Source organism: Eptesicus fuscus, chromosome 9, assembly GCF_027574615.1.
Source record: "Eptesicus fuscus isolate TK198812 chromosome 9, DD_ASM_mEF_20220401, whole genome shotgun sequence".
Taxonomy (NCBI): Eukaryota; Metazoa; Chordata; class Mammalia; order Chiroptera; family Vespertilionidae; genus Eptesicus; species Eptesicus fuscus.
Genome location: NC_072481.1, coordinates 69,565,715 through 69,583,284, shown reverse-complemented (window position 1 = coordinate 69,583,284; position 17,570 = coordinate 69,565,715). Strand labels below are relative to the sequence as shown.

The following is a 17,570-nucleotide window of genomic DNA, read 5'->3' as shown; positions in this document are numbered from 1 at the left end:
CCAGTAAATTACAGACCTTTGATTTTCTTGAAATACTTTGGGTTCTTTTGTATTCTGTTCCAGATGTTTCCGTATTAGTTCCTGTGTTCGAGCTTTGACTTCCTTTTCTATTGCTGCTTTTCTAAATTGGTTGAAGAGCTCATCTGAGGATTTCCGTACACCTGAAGTTTTAACTGGTTTGCCTAAACTTTTCCAAGAGTCAGCATTCTTGATTTTTATATCCTAAAAAAAAATATCTGATTCAGTCTATGTCTGCATATATCATTCAAATTTTGGAAGGATAACAATGTTTTTTGATATGGTAATAGATAAAGGCTTAATGTAATTTTATAAAAGGTTACTATAGTCAGAAAATATATGAAAACAGATAAGCTAAATTCCAATTATTCATCTAAGATAAATTAAAATAACATGCACGATAAGGATTTCAATTAATGTGTAAAACATGTACTAAGGATATGATAATCTGCAAAAAATATAGAAATAAATAAACCAGTCACTTTAATAATATTTATCATCCTATAGGAAAAATAAAGCAAGCATACAAATGATTAATGAGACAAAGTCAGATGATACCATAAGAATGGTACAGGTTGGGGCACGTGGGGCAGAAGGCAACCAATCAATGTTTCTCTCTCAAGTATGTCCTCAGGTAAGGATTTAAAAAACAACAAAAACCCAGATATCTGGCAAATTCCAGCATTATAGAATTTACAAATAAATACAATCATAAGAACTAAGGGTGGGCAAAGGTTGTTGTTCACAGGTAACTTTTTTTTAATAGGCAAAAATTAGGTTTAGAGATCCAAAATCTCAAGTTCATTAGGGCCATTACCATATTAAATTTCAAATCCCTTTATTACTTGTGAGAAAAAAAAATAACATTACTCTTACCTTCTGCACAGAAACTTGACATTCAGACTCAACCACCATTGTGTCATCACCAGACTGATGCATCACAGTTAGGCCATTGAAGTGATTTTCATAATCACCTAGATGCAAACATTTTAAAAACAGTATAATCAAAACAGTTCATCTTGCTTGTCCAGAATTTGTCTTTGTCCCCCTCTCTAGGTCAGAAAGTTTTTAAAAAAATGTATATTTTATTGATTCTTCACAGAGAGGAAGGGAGAGGGATAGAGAGTTGGAAACATCGATGAGAGAGAAGCATTGAGCAGCTGCCTCCTGCACACCTCCTACTGGGAATGTGCCTGCAACCAAGGCACACGCCCTTGACTGGAATCAAACCTGGGACCCTTGAGTCCAAAGGCCGATGCTCTATCCACTGAGCCAAACCGGCTAGAGTGGGTCAGAAACTTTTGATGCTTCTCAACTTTCCTGGGAATCATTATATTGTAAAATAAACATTTTTCACTTGAAATTTACCACCTCTATTTCTGTCCCCTCCCTCCCCCCCATTTTTTTTGTCAGCATAAATTAAAGCTGACATTGTGGTTCACCCACCAAAATATATTTTATCTGTCCCAAAACTACAGCAGTCCTCCAGTGTGTAGGGTGACCTCAGCTCCATTGGAACAAACCAATCACGGAAATCCTTCCCATATGGATCATTTAAGAAAGAGAAGGCGTACCAGGGGTTCTCAAACTTTTTAAACAGGGGGCCAGTTCATTGTCCCTCAGACCATTGGAGGGCCACAGACTATAGTTTAAAAAAAATTATGAACAAATTCCTATGCACACTGCACATATCTTATTTTGAAGTAAAAAACAAAATGGCAAAAACACCCGCATGTGGCCCGTGGGCCCGTAGTTTGAGGACGCCTGGAGGACTTCTAGGGAAAGATGCATCCTGGTGGCCAAACTGAGAACAAAGAAAACTCAAAGAATGGAAGAAATAAGACACCAAACACCTATAGTAGCTAGTGAGAGGATGAGAATAGCAAAAGGTTGGTTTGACTCGAGATGAAGAGAACTATGAATCCTGTTAATTATTAAGCTTTCATACAAATATGCCATTTATTATGGATGAAGACAAATGCAGAAAGAGCTTGCACCTTTGTTAAACCATGCCTAAACAACTGACCTATATGTGGACTACTGGTTTTGTATGGTAACAAAATTCCTTATTGTTTACGTCAGTTTGAGCTGAGTTTTTTGTCATTTCTGACCAAGAGCATCTTGATGCATGAAACTTAATTGGGTCACTTCTGTTTCAATTCTCTCTAGTTATAGTCTACAGGTCCTAACGAGTGACAAAAGGACAGAGGGAACAAATAAAAACTGTACCATTACCTTTGTTCACTGACTCAAGTTCACAAATTCCTGGCCACTTGCATATGCAGGAATTGACATTTAAGCTCAACCACCCATCAATCCCTTGACTGATCCTCTGGCTAAATCACACTAATTGAAGTTGAGGCTTGAAGGAGAGAGGAACATTAAGGGATAGGAAGTGAGCATAGGAGGGTGAAACAAAACACTATCAATGGATATATGAACAAAATTTAAATGTGTCTATTCCTATACTAGAGGCCTGGTGCATGAAATTTGTGCACTCGGGTGTGGGGGGGTCCCCCTCAGCCCAGCCTGCACCCCTCGCAGTCTGGGAGCCCTTGGGGGATGGCTGACTGATGGTGGGGAGCGGGCTTGAGCCGTCAGTCGGACATCCTTAGTGCTGTTGCACAGGCGGGAGAGGCTCCTACCGCCGCTGCTGTGCTTGCCGGCTTCTGGCTGAGCAGCACTCTCCCTGTGGGAGCACATTGACCATCAGGGGGCAGCTCCTGCATTGAGCATCTGCCCCCTCATGGTCAGTGCATGTCATAGCGACCAGTCATTCTGCCATTTGGTCGATTTGCATATTAGCCTTTTATTATATAGGATGGCCCAATGTATATATGCTTTCTCAGTTCAACAAGGAATGGAAAAACAGGGAGGAAAGCTATAAGTACAGAACTATATCCCTTTTCTGCTTGGGGCCAAATATTATTCAAGAAGTAGAAAGAGTATATATGTCAAGTAAATTCTAAATGACTCTCAGTTTGCTACTTCGGAGTAAGTGGTGGCAGTGTCCTTATCAATAATTAGAGAGTAACGATTTAAATGTGGGGGTTAAAAAGGGGAAATTTAGTTTTGAAATGCTGTTTGACATGCTTATGTTTAAGAATAGATGTTCAGTAGAGTTATATAAATATATCTGAGGCTTGGATCCTTGAGTTGTAAAAACGAGACTAGAAGTCATAGACACCAAGATGATCACCCATGAAGGATCATTGTACACTTGAGCAAATGCAAGTCGGCTTCAAGCCTACTCTAAGACAGGGGATCACTAGCTTGTGAAGCCTATACTTTGGAACATGGCTAAAAAGCCCTGAAGTAAAGTAAAATGATATAACACAGATTATTATCAACAGTTAAAGCAACAGCCCAGTTGCTCTCCTCCTCCTCTGGTCTCTATGTCCCATTCCTCCAACTAATCTACAGAATATTGGCAGATTAATTATCTTGAATCACACCCCTTTGCTCAAAAACACCTTCATTGGTTACCCACTGACTATACCGTTGCCACCATGTCCAAAGTCTTTAGATATCAAGATTCTTTATTTTCTGAACCAGGTTTACATTTCCAAATTTATTTCCTTGTATTTCTGTTTATCCAGTCAAAGCTTTAACCACATCAAGTGACTGGTTTCCTAAATACCTTCATTCATGCTGTTTCCACCATACAGAATGCCTTCCAATCCTAGATATACATAGATAGGTCTTACTTTTTCTCTAATACCCAGCTCAAATTATATTTATTTATCCTGTAAAATACATATCTGCCAAAGAGATCAGGTTATTCTGCCTTACCACCTCCTTAAATTTCATTTTTGATTCTTTTAGGGCATATTATATTTTTTAGTTCATATTCAAGTTGTTTTTTCTGCTAGATAGCAAACTCTTTGATGTACCTTTCCATTTGCCATGCAAATCCACACTGTTGACAGTTTTGGTTTTTAAAAAATTCTTAATAAAATTGAGAGGTTTATAAGCTGGGGAAAGGTTAAGTTTTATAAGGATAAGGTAGTAAAATTCCTTATGACTAAAAATGTCAACTTATTTTAAGGAAAAAAATTAGACATCTTTCAGTTCATGTAGAGATAATGGCAGAGGTTTTTTAAAAAAAGCTGATGACACCGAAAATTCAATTTTAAAAATATTTGCTTACTCTAATATTTTGTCATGTGTTTTTTTTTTTTAAGTAAGAAAACTTCAGTAATGTTTTTCTTACTTTCGTTGTTTAAATTAGAGGTTTAACCCCAAATTTTTTCTATCGAGATTAAGCTCCAGAAAAGTGAAATTCTATATACATTTTATAGCTTTTAGATATTTACAGTTTCTCTTGAACATAGTGCCACCTACAGTTTACAAATGCAAACCATGTTGTTTCTGAAAAATGAGTAAGTGTAGCAGAACAGCCAGCCAGCCACTCTAACATCACCCAAACTTTCTCTTTACACATCACGTTATAATCACATGTAAACAGAAATTGAAGTAATACAATAACAGATTCCAACTGAAGACTTAAATATGTCAAGCCTACCTTTTCATAGATAGAATTTTTTTAAAACCATCTTGACTTTCTTCTTTCCAATTGTTTTTCATTCTCTTTATTCTTCTTCAAGGCTATCCCTATCATTCTTCTATTAACTTACTATAATGAAAACAGCAACTTTTCCCTTCTGACCAGCCTTTAAACATGTTCAAATCTCTGATTAAAAAACTCAAAACAAAACAATGCCTCCCAGTCTTAGAAAAAAAAAAAAAAGCTTAGTGTTAAAGTCACAGGTATCTTTCCTTCCTATCTGCTTCACCAACAAACTTCTGACAAGGCTGGCTATATTCAGATTCCATTAATTCTCAATTTACAATAATCTGGTTTTGGTTCCAGTTACAATGGTGATTAAAAGAGCTTTTGCAAAAGCTAAAACAAAACAAAACAAAAAAACCTCACATTACCAGTTTTAATCCTGTCTCCTCATTCCTTATCCTAAATTTAATGTTTTATAGTAATACTCTCAGTGATGATTTCCTTCTAAAAACCTCTCTTCCTGGACTTCTGTTATACCATTTTTTTCTCCTCTTCCATCTTCGATTATCTCCTTTTAACTTATTTTTTTCCACTTAATGAGGAAGTTTTGTTTCCTAGAATTTTATCCTCGACCTTTTTCTTCCTGCTCTGAACATTTTCCTGAGTATTTTCATACATTCATTCTCATAGCTTCTCTACATACTGAGAATTCCCAAGTTATAGTTCTTGTTATAATTTCTACCTATTTTAAAAAAATATATTTTTATTGATTTCAGAGAGGAAGGGAAGAGAGAGAAACATAAATGATGAGAGAGAATCATTGATTGGCTGCCTCCTATACGCTCCCCTTCCTCTCCCCCTCACCCCCCCCCCCCGGGGATCGAGCCCACAACCCAGGCATGTGCCCTTGACCAGAACCGAACCTGGAACCCTTCAGTCCACAGGGCAACACTCTATCCACTGAGCCAAACCAGCTAGGACTAGTTTCCACCTATTTCTGGTTGTATATTTCCAATTAGATATTCTGCAACATCTCACATGTCCAAAATGAATACTGGCCTGTTATTTTCAACCCAACTATTGGATAAAACCCTGATAAGATTCTAATTCTAGCAAAGCCTACCAATTCTGCCATACAAATATCTTGCTAATTATTTATATACCTATATCTATATATATATAAAACCTAATATGCAAATAGACCCAACAGTGGAACAACCAAACAACCGGTCGCTATGATGTGTGCTAACCACCAGGGGGTGTGTGTGGAACATGGTGGGCATCAGCAGCAGGAGGTAGAGCATGGAATATGGCAGGCATCGGCCGTGGCGAGATGGTGGAGCAGGTGAGCGGGGGCACCAGATGAAGGCAGGGCGCTGGTCACTGTCATTGGGATGAGCCTCTGGTGGCTACTGAAAATACTTTGCTCCTGTGCACCATGGTCCCGCCCAGTGCTCGCACCTGCTTCTGGCGCTAGCCCCACTCGCACCCACTGCTGGCACCGTCAGCAGGTACGAGCAGCAGCTACCAGCTCCGATTACCCCTAAGGATTTCTTCACCTCCCCCTGTTCCTGAGAGGCGATTGGGTCAGCAGTTGCCACTCGCACCCGCTGACAGTGCTGGCCCCGTTCACACCTGCTGCTGTTGCCAGCCCCAATCACTTTCCGCTGTCAGCTGGTGTGAGTGGGGCTGGCACCATCAGTGCATGGTAGCAGCAGCAGGGGTGGGAGCAGGGCTGCAGGCAGAAAGGGAACCGGGCTGGAGGGGCCAGGTGCTGGCACAGAGGATGGGCTGAGACCCACCCCATCCCTGTGCCCACCACAGCCTCGCAGCCCATAGTTCAAGGTGCACAAATTTGTGCACTGAGCCCTTAGTTGTCTATACTTACTGTCTTAATTTTGGTCCTCATAATTTCTTTCTTAGACTATGGCACTCAGATTTCCTACTTGGTCTCAACTACATCAGAGCATCTTCATCTTAATTCATTCTCCATATAGTAAGTAGTAATTCTCTTCCTAAAAATAAATTCTAATGTTGTTACACTCCTGACTGAAATGGTTTTTTTTTTGTTTGTTTGTTTGTTTTTACAAAATAAGAGACCCACATCTAGCACTGGTATTCAAGACGATCATGACCTAGAACCACTACACCTTCAGTAATTTTCCTGAGTATCTTAAAAATCTTTTTCTCAGAAAAGAATAAATATTTTACACTCTGGATCTTTTGTTATTCTTTTTCCTGAGATGCCCTGCAGTGTTGCCTTAGATATTTTCTCTCTTGATCTCTACAGAATAGTGGGGAGCTTTTACTGAAGCAATAAAGGTGTATCAAACTTCGCTGTTCCTCCTAATCTATGCTACAGAAAAACAGCTTAGAAGTTTCTTCTGCTTTGGAAGGACAAGTGGAAACCCAGGAGCCGCCTAGAGGGAAGGAGCCACGCATAAGGAATATCCACACCTGCCTCTAGTTTTGCCCCAAATACATTAGTCTCAAGGTTTACTCCCTAGGCTGTGCTCGTCACTATCAGAGAATATCCTTTGTGCCACACATCCCTAGGAGAACAGTTCTGAGACTGGCAATGCCCCCACTTCTGACAACCTATAAGGCATTTATAAAGTCAAATGAATCGAACAATATAAAGTTAGCTAACTTTAGAAGACGTTTTTGGTAAATAAAAACCATCATTAGGCAAGTATTTCTAGCCCAAGTTTGCTTAGCTGTAAACTATTTCTAAAATATATAATTCCATTTCTTTCTATGAAATTTCTAAATATCTTTTTCTTATTCCATCTTACCTTTCCAACCCATGTAGGCATGGGCATCATGGAAATGAAGAGCAATATCTCCCAAGTCTGCTCAGAACTTGGTAGTATGAGCTCTGGCAGTGACAGGTTTTTTTATATAGCACACATGCCAATGTATACTGTATAATGTATATGAAAGTAAGTAGCATGTGAAGTGTACATATAAATTTTCATTCAAATGTAAAGAGTGCCTTTGGGTATAAAGCATATAATTTCTAACAATGTGTTTCAGTGATTATTTCTAACCTGAAATGTACTAGTTATGATTTTCAGTTGCTCAGATACATAGCAATTAAGATGACATTAGCAATTTAAAAAAAATATATTTTTATTGATTTCAGATAGGAAGAGAGAGGAAGAGATAGATAGAAACATCAATAATGAAAGAGTCATTAATCAGTTGCCTCATTCATGCTCCCTACTGGGGATCAAGCCCACAACACGGGCATATGACCTTGACCAGAATTGAACCTGGGATACTTCAGTCTACTGACACTCTATCCACTGAGCCAAACTGGCTACAATGACCTTAGCATCTACACTAATAAAAGAGAAACATGCAAATTGACCATCATTCCGCTACGCCCACCAGACAATCAGGAGGGAAAATGCAAATTAGAAGGACAAAGATGGTGGCTGCCCAGCTGCTCCAGGCATGGAGTGGCCGGGCGGGGCAGGATGCCAGCTATGAGAGGGAGGGCAGGGGGTAAAGGGATCTATAGGAACAGCACTCTGGCCGCAGCGAAGACGAACACTGGAGACTCTGGAGTCTGCAGCAAAGGCAGCAGACTCCAGCCAGAGCGAAGGCCTGGGTCCCTGGTGCCAGAGGAAAACTGGAAGGAAGGCCTATTGCACGAATCTTCGTGCAATGAGCCTCTAGTTTTCATATGCAGATTTAGAAGTCAGTTTCTCATTTGCAGCCATTTACTTGCTAATTTATTACCTGAGGGAGGCAGGATTTGTAAAGGTGAAATGTTTTCCACACTCTGTTTATATTCTAATTCTTGATGATTAATTGCTAACTGGTAGTGATCTGGTGCAGTTCCACTTGAATGTGTAGACTGATGAAAAAGGGCAATAGTACTAGAGGTTATATCTTGCATAGAAGATTGTATCTGTTAAGACAAAGTTAAATAAAATTACCTTTAGAGTTTTAACCACACACAAAATATAAGAATATAGAAACATGAGAAAATAATTTAACACTATCTTTGAATATGAAATTATTTAAGTCACACAAATTTATAAGGTATAATTATTCTTATCTTACAAATGAGAAAACTAAGGTTTAGAAAGATTAAATATCTTGGCTATCATATACATAGCTTATACTAAGTAGTTAGTCAAAGCCTAAAATCATAATTACTAGTACACATAGACTTACATGTATATTATCAAACAGTGCTACTTATTTTTTAAAATATATTTTATTGACTTTTTACAGAGAGGAAAGGAGAGGGATAGAGAGTAAGAAAAATCGATGAGAGAGAAACATCGATCAGCTGCCTCCTGCACAACCCCTACTGGGTATGTGCCCTTGACCGGAATCGAACCTGGGACCCTTCAGTCCACAGGCTAATGCTCTACTCACTGAGCCAAACCGGTTAGGGCAGTGCTACTTATTTTTAAATGCTTTCCTGTGATCTACTGAAAATAAAAACTTAGCCTTTATACCAAATCCAGAGACAAATCCTCTTTTACCCCTTTTTCTTCACTGAATTACAGACCTAAAGGGAGATGGGATTCAGTACTCAGTTAAAAAGCTATATTATAATAGCTAACACTTAATGATTACGCTGTGAAAGGCACTAGGCTAAGCCCTTATTCCACCTACTGTGTGTAGTATATGGGAACACCAAGGCTGCCCTCTATATTTAGACTCACAAGACTGAGCCAAAAATTCTATAATTTGTTCTTATTTGTTTGACTTATATAATAGTTATATTTTATTAGAAAAATGTAACCTAATACTTTCTCTATTCAATCAGCTCTCATGAGAAATCTGAACATTTGACAAACTGAATAGAGTGACAAGTCTTCATGTAAATCAAACAAACAACCAATTGCAAAGAAAGCTACTACTATACTAGTGAGTTATAACATACACTAGTGACCCGGTGCACGAAATTCGTGCACAGGGGGTGGGGGTCCCTCAGCCCAGCCTGCACCCTCTCCAATCTGGGACCCCTCGGGGGGATGTCTGACTGCTGGTTTAGGCCCAATCTCTATGGGACCACTGGTTCCTAACTGCTCACCTGCCTGCCTGCCTGATGCCCCTAAGCACTCTGCCTGCTGGCCCGATCGCCCCCACCTGCCCTCCCCTTCTGGCCTGATCTGATCACCTCTAACCACCTCTGCCTCAGCTCCGCCACCATGGCTTTGTCTGGAAGGACATCTGGAAGGTCTCCTGGTCTAATTAGCATATTACCCTTTCATTAGTATAAATAATTTTTAAATTCTAAGGTAGAGTAAAAATGGAGAATTAACTTTACCTTTACTTTCTCTTTAGAAGGAGATCCATTCTGTTTCACTTCAGTAAATTTAGGTAACATTTCTGCAAAAGAAATGTTTGCAAGCTTAAAATTACTTCTAAATTAATTATTTTCATATTAGAAATAAAATGGTGAAATGCCTTAACTCCAGCCTCTTAAGAGGTTCTTATATGCTCCAGGATTTTACCCTCTTTGAATCCATCAAAATTTCTAAAGGAATACTTGCTTTTAAAAGGGATATTTCTTTCCCACATAATGGAATACATATCTACTCACAATTTTCAATTTGTATTATTTAGGCAAAAAAGAACAGTGTTACTTCACTGTTAAGAGTTCAAGTTAGTGATATTTTAAAAAAGGAACAAGTCACAAAAGAGAGAAGGTTTTAATTAAACAAACAGTACCAATTATGCTAAAATCATCATTTACCAAGTAGCTGTTAAGAGTTAAATTAAAATAAGAATTTACTATAAGACAAGGGTATGTTATTTATCTGAAAGGACATAGTATTTTATTAAAAGCGAAGCTATTTGATTTCATGGTGTAGTCTGCTCTGCTTGCTAAGCATTATAATAAAGATACCATCTGATTAGTACTCTAGTTACATCTAAACTATTTGGCAGCCTCAACCATATGGCTCCAAAGGGGTTTTATAATAATTTGACAAATATCTTTACAGCCGACACTGGCAGTAGAGTAGGTATAAGAACAGATCTCTGACATGGTGCTCATAGGTTCCTCTTCCTTTATTAAAACTAGAGGTCCGGTGCACAGATTTGTACAACGATGGGGTCCCTCAGCCTGGCCTGCAGACACCCCCCAAGGGGTCCTAGATTGAAAGAGGGTGCAGGCCAGGCCAAGGGACGGCACTGGTGCATGATCGATAGGGGCTGGGGAGGGACTGCGGGAGGGCTCCAGGGCATGTCCAGCACATCTAGCCCAGTGCCCATTGGGGTGATTGGGGTCAGCTGGGGAAGGACTGTGGGAGGTTGGCAGGCCAGGGAGGGGCCACGGGAGGGCTCCAGGGTGTGTCCGGCTTGTCTCCCCCAGTCCTGATTGGCCAGACCCCAGCAGCAAGCTAACCTATGGTCAGAGCATCTGCTCCCTGGTAGTCAGTGTGCATCATAGCGACTGGTCGAATGGTCAAACCGTTGGAGGGACAATTAGCATATTAGTCACTATATATGTATATGTATATGTATATGTATATGTATATGTATATGTATATTCTGGTGCTATTTTCCCCAATTGCAAGTCTAGGTCAGTGTGGTAAAGCTCCAAACTATAGTTAGTGCCTTGACCCCTCTTCTCCTGTCCAGCTTGCATGAGCAAGTGATCATTATTTGCTTCAGGCTCCAGGACACCAAGGCTGGTCAATACCAAATCTTATTCAAACTGAATACATTTTAAATTTTTTAAAATCCTCACCTGAGGATATTTTTCCATTAATTTTTAGAGAGAGTAGAAAAGAGAAGGAAAGACAAAGAGAAACATTGATGATGTGAGAGACACATTGACTGGTTGCCTCCTGCTTGAGCCCTGACCAGGGCCTGGGCCAGGGAGGAGCCTGCATCCGAGGTACATGATTTTGACCAGAATTGAACTTGGGACCCTTCAGTCCACAGGATGATGGTTTATCCACCGAGCCAAACTGGCGAGGGCTACATTTTAATTTTAATAATTACCTTCTGCCTCCTGAAATGTCATCAGTTTCCATTGGATAGGTTACTGTTCTTTCCTTTCCTAAAATGTTTGATGCTGGACATTATTAAAATTGCTAAATGCTCTTTTTTTTTTAGTTATTGAAATAAAGTTTATTAAGTGAACTGTAATTAAGTACAAAATAGGGTAAAATTGTAAAGAAATATGAACTTAGAAATTGCCTATATAAAAGATATATTAGTTAATAAACTCTCTTAGGGGAATAGAATGTACTCACAGCTTATGTTAGAAAAGTGTTGTGTAAATGAGTAACACCTACAATGGTTGATAGTCTACTTTAAAAGTTCAGTGGACAAGAGGAATATTCCCAGGGAAGTTTACTGTTTTTATGTCTGAAAAGCTCAAAGGCCTTCTTTTTGAGTATGGGTACATTCTCTTTTGTTCTCCAAAAGCATAATCATACAGACTGATCTGGCATCACTGACATTAGTGGCTGTGTCAGTGTTTAAAGCCTGAGGCCAGCAATAGATGTTAATATATTGAAAGCCAAGCATATTTTGAAAGAGTGTGGTGGGCCCTTGAAGTGTGGACACTGAATACTCTAGGAAACTGAGCGAAATCTGCAAAGGAAACCGAAATGGCTTTATTTTTTACATAATCTATAAAAGGCCATCTGTGCTGCTCAAGCGAATCAAAATGGTTATAGATGGCTTATGATGTAGGGATGTTGTGAGTGTGTGTGTGTGTATAAGCAAGCAAAATCTTTCTCTTTCCAAGAAGATATCCCTATATTCACTTAACGTGAGACCTCCGATTTCCTCAACTTGCAATCCAATTGGGAAGGTTCTCTTTTTCCATGTGTCCCCAGACATGGGCAAAGCCTGAAGGATAGTGATGCAGGCAAGGGACCTGTGGCCCAGTTTTCACCCCCTTGGTTTTTACCTGCCTTCTGAGACCTGGCCTGGTGTGTGGTTGCTGTTTATAGTTCTGAAGTACTTTCTGTGTTTGAGTTGGCAAAAAATGTGCTTTAATTTAAAGGATTCAAGTATTTTCAATTATATGAACCCTATCAATGTCATTCTACTAAGTATCATTTTAAGTGTTGGGGGTTAGGTGGGAGAAGGGAAGAAGATAGACTGCAAAGACCAAGGATATAGATCCAGGTAGCTTTTACATTTTGGGGAGAAATTATGGTTTCACCTTTGAACAAAACCAGACTTTATTAATATAATTATAGTATATGCACATCTATACATCTGTCTTAATTGTTCAAATATGTACCTAAACTACATTATTCTATGATATAAACTCTTAAATATAATAAAAAATATGACATGCCATGTTAGTACTCTGCTAAAAATTCAAGGGTATCATCTTGGTTTTCTGATATATAAAACTAAAGCTCTGGATTATTATACAAATTAGCACTTCGAAATCTGAAGACAATAGCAAAAGGCATAAAAGAATTTCAATTTTAGAAAATCAAAGCCAGGCTCACTCTTCTTTGAGCACACTTGTACCCCTTTCTCAGGTGTATACCTTTGTGTCCTCTATCCTAAACTCTAAGCGTTCCAAAAAGATTTGCAACCAGGGGAGCAGTGGGCAGCAGCAGCTCATCCCAGGCTTCTCCCCTGTCCCCCATCCTGTATCCAAGGGCCCTTCCTTTGCCTCACTATCCTGAGCTTCAAGAAACTTACTTTTACTTTAAGAAAAAATAATCAAAGCTACCTAATATAGTATGTCTTTAAGTCTTACAGACTATAGATAGATGAAGATGATAGCTAACACTCAGCATTTGGCTTCTCATTCTACTCTCAAATCACTGACTTTCCAGAAACACAGTAAAGTAAAACTGCATATTTCTGTTTCTAGCCTTTGCAATGAAAATACAAAATACATATTTTCACTCTCAAGCTTAGGAACACATTTTACTTAGCAAAGAAGTCCTACCAGTCTTACAAACATAATTGAAACAGGGACAAAAACATGCATACCTATCTTTATAAGGATCAAATTAGATAATATATGTAAACTACTAAACAAATCATAACATAAATGTTAGGTAATGTGTTCTGTTTTCACATCTTCCCAAAAACCTCAATATGAAAGTTTGATTGGAAAGTTTTCATTTCAAATAAGGCAAAAACAAATTATAGAAAAAAATAGAGCTGGATAAGGGTTTAATACCCATCACTATCAAGCACGGAGATAAATGCTCCAGAGTTACCAAATATTATCAGCAAGACTTAAAACTTGGTAAGTTGATATAAATATAATACCATAATGCAAAACAAGAACATAATGCCATGTTCAGAAAAAAATTACTGAAAGTTTATTGGAAAAACAAATCATACTTATGTCATATGACAGGGATAGAGAAGTGATTGAAAATAACTACCTGCTTCTACTACCTTATTTTATAGGAAAGAAGGCATGTCCAGAGGTGCTAAATGATTTACCCAAGCTTATCACCTAAGTCATGTTCTATTGATAAAAAAAAGCAATTTGTTTCTGAACGGAAAACTTTGCTCCTTTAAAGGATGTTTTGGCAATTTTCATCTAATTATTTGGAACTTATTTTAATATAGAACAAACTGATTGTAAATTGCCCGTTCCTTTTACCAAGGTCATTTTAACTAGAATTAGAAAGTGGAAACAAAACAAAAAAACCTACATTGATAGTTACAAACAAGGCAGCATATTAAAGTCACCTGGATTACTTTTAATACTGCATATACCTTGCTCCACTCTCCATTCAACTCAGATTTGGGCATGTTCAATGTTCTACATGTGTTTATAATGTACGGCCAAGCTCAGTGGATAGAGCTTCAGCCTGTGGACTAAAGGGTCCAGGGTTCGATTCTGGTCAAGGGCACACGGGCTCGATCCCCAGTGGGGGGCATGGAGGAGGTTCAATGATTCTCTCTCATCATTGATGTTTCTATCTCTCTCTCTCCCTTCCTCTCTGAAGTCAATAAAATATATTTTTTAAAAGTACATTATTAATGTATGGCCAAGGACGAGAAACACTATTCTACAAGGCCTGTTTATTCAAGAAGGCCCAGTTTGAACAGAAAAATTTAAAAACACAAGTCAAAATGTATCACTATTAATAAGACTCAAGGCTCAAGTATGGACTTTAATATATGAAAATTTTTCATCAAGCCTCATTCCTTGAATTTATCCTTTTAATACTTTGTAAACATTTTGATGAGAACCTAATACATGTTTTAAAATTTTAAATGATAAACTCTAACCATTTCTCTTAAACTCTCTAGCTTGAATGGCAAAGATTACTCCAAAGCTGTCATTTTGTACTTCCTACATTTCATAAACCACCCCCTCCTAAAAAGGTGAACAAAATCTATACTTGAATATTTGCCCTTTTTCCCTTGTGTGGAAAAAAAAAAAAAATCACGTTCTGGCTAATTCTATAGAAAACCTAGGCTGTAATACCAGAGAATTTTTCTTTTTCTTTTTTTTATTTTCTCACCTACGAACAAGAAAAGTTATTTTAAAAAGAAACAATTGTTAAAAAAAAAACTTAATTCTCTGAACATCACACCAAAATTTATGATTTTCTCTCATTATTGATCTTTCTATCTCTCCTTCCTTCCTCTCTGAAATCAATAAAAATATATTTAAAAAATAACATATAAAAGCAAAAAGTCCAGAGGATGAAGTGATATATTCACTTTGTCTTAAACAGGTAAAGAATTGATGGCGTAACCTTTCAGTTTCTTTGTGTATAACTGTTTAGCAATTGGAATTATAAACATTTCTGTACATTATTCTATTTCACTCTAATCCAGGATCTGTGCTTACATTTAGACATTTCCTGAAGTTATTTCCTTATTAGGTATAATTCAAAAGCACTATTACTGCTGACCTGCTTCATTTGATTGTTTCCCAGTAATATTATCAGCCATAAGATTAGATCTAGTAATTATATTCCTTCTTATTATATCACTCAAGATAGCTAAGGTTGTTGAGCATTAGAAAATTCTCAATAGCTTATATGAGCATACTAGCACAGCCTAGCTTACATAGGAATATATATCTGGAATTCATTTTATTGTCAAGCTTCATTTACATCTTTGATCTGACATTTAATGAGATTTTGAGATGATGAAAAATAAAAAGGCCTTATTTTTATACCAATGTTCAATAAATTTTCATCACTTATCTGCACATGACAATTTGCACATGCTGATCAGAAGTTTGCAAGTTAAGTACCACTAACCCACAGATTTCTCATTAGTTTTTTCAAAGATTTGGGATTTCATTACTATTCAATCTTAGAACTGACTTAATATCTTGTTTGCAATGATAATTTTTTAAATAAAACTTTCCTGGGAAATCACTGCTCTGTCATTATCTTACTTAACAAAGCAGGATGAATTTAGTCTCTGGAGAGAACCAAGATGACAGGAAGAGATTGGACAAAAATCTTACAACTATGGATGAGGACAGTGGGAGAGAGGGGGTAAGGATAAGAGGTGGGCTGGGAACTGGGTGGAGGGGAGCTGTGGGGGGGAAAAAGAGAAACATCTGTAATAATCTGAACAATAAATATTTATTAAAAAAATAATTTAATCCCCATTTTTCAAAAGTGCATAAAATAATGTCTGAAAATACATAGAATTATTTAAGTAATGCAAAATAAACAGCTCTAACACTGTTTACAACACTTAAATGTTTTTCACAGATGTTACCCTTAAAACATATTGGCACATCCAAACAGAATGATCTATATATATAAAAGCCTAAGTGATCTTTTTGAGTAGTTGACCATTTGCTATGATGCACACTGACCATCAGGGGGCAGATTCTGACCATGCAGGAGCTGCCCCCTAGTGGTCAGTGAGCTCCCACAGTGGGAGGGCAGTTCAGCTGACTGACAGGCGCCAGATGCCAGGCTCATGGCTGAGTGCCGCTGTGGCAGTGCGATCCTCTCCCAGGGACACTCCTCCTGCGTGCCCCTCCCCCATCCAGACCGGGACCAGGATTGGGACTGGCATTGAGACTGACTTGGAGCGAACCCGCGGCCGTTTCCTGGTCATGGGTGTGCCGGTATCACCCTAGGTTGGGCACGTGAAGACCACAGTGGAGCCACAGTGAGCCTACCAGGCCGCAGCAGGTGCAGTGGGGCCGGCATGAGCAGGAGTGGCGCTGTGCTTGGCCTGGGCTCAGGCTTCTCCTGGGCTGCTTGCCGCTTAGCACACTAAGGGGGTTGTTGGACTGCCGGTTTCTGCCCGATCCCACAGGCCAGGCCAAGGAATCCGTGCACCAGGCCTCTAGTATTGTAATAAAGATGCCAACTCATAATACAGGATAGCTATAAGAGCCTTGAGTGTCAGTAACATTAAAAATTCAATTTAGAGACTTGTCTCTGATGAACAAATTTTATAAGAAATTGTGACTTGACCAAGAAAACTGCATAAAATCAAGTTGCTATCAAAATCCAGGAGGACAGGTATTAAAAAAGATTAATAAAAAATTCATAAATATCAATGTATTTCTATCAGAAAATAATTTTTTTACAGATTTCAGAAAAGTTTCCTCTAATAAAATTCTGAAGAAATGAAATTATATTCATATCTCCTATCATGAATAATCCAAGACCTTCTTAACTAGAGTGCTGGAAAGCAAGATATTCACAGTCATAGTAAATTTTAAAGCCACAAGATCTTGGCATGCTCTGCCTCTTGGGAGCACACCTGTGTTTCCCTCATGCACATTACCTCTACCTTTCCTTCTCTGAAGCTCCAAAGGCCCTTTTTTTGCTTCTGAAATTTGTTTCCTGAGCCGGCCCAGTCCACCTGGCTCACTTCAACTACCTCTCTAATTTTCTATATAAACGTTCTCTTATAATTTGGGGGGGAAAGCTACAAAATCTTATATGAATTTCCAGTTAATTTTTACTCATGTTAATGAAGTTTTTGCTCATATGCCTCATTTTCAAAAATTATATTTTTTCAGTGAATAGACCTATTTTCTCCCACATTTAATCTCAGACTTGGGATGTGTTTACTCCCTGAAAATGTCATGTGTATAATTAAGAATGATAGATGCGTAACT

At 38.3% G+C, this 17,570-nt stretch overlaps 1 protein-coding gene across 1 annotated transcript in view; it reads right to left on the bottom strand.

Moving 5' to 3' along the window:
- The window catches only part of BRDT (bromodomain testis associated), a 43,979-nt gene that overhangs the window by 3,747 nt on the left and 22,662 nt on the right, over positions 1–17,570 (bottom strand). The window contains exons 14-17 of the mRNA XM_008154746.3: positions 9,828–9,889; positions 8,279–8,450; positions 895–992; positions 17–222 (exon numbers count right to left, since the gene is read on the bottom strand). Coding sequence (XP_008152968.2) covers positions 17–222; positions 895–992; positions 8,279–8,450; positions 9,828–9,889 — 538 coding nt within the window. The remainder of the gene's footprint in view (positions 1–16; positions 223–894; positions 993–8,278; positions 8,451–9,827; positions 9,890–17,570) is intronic.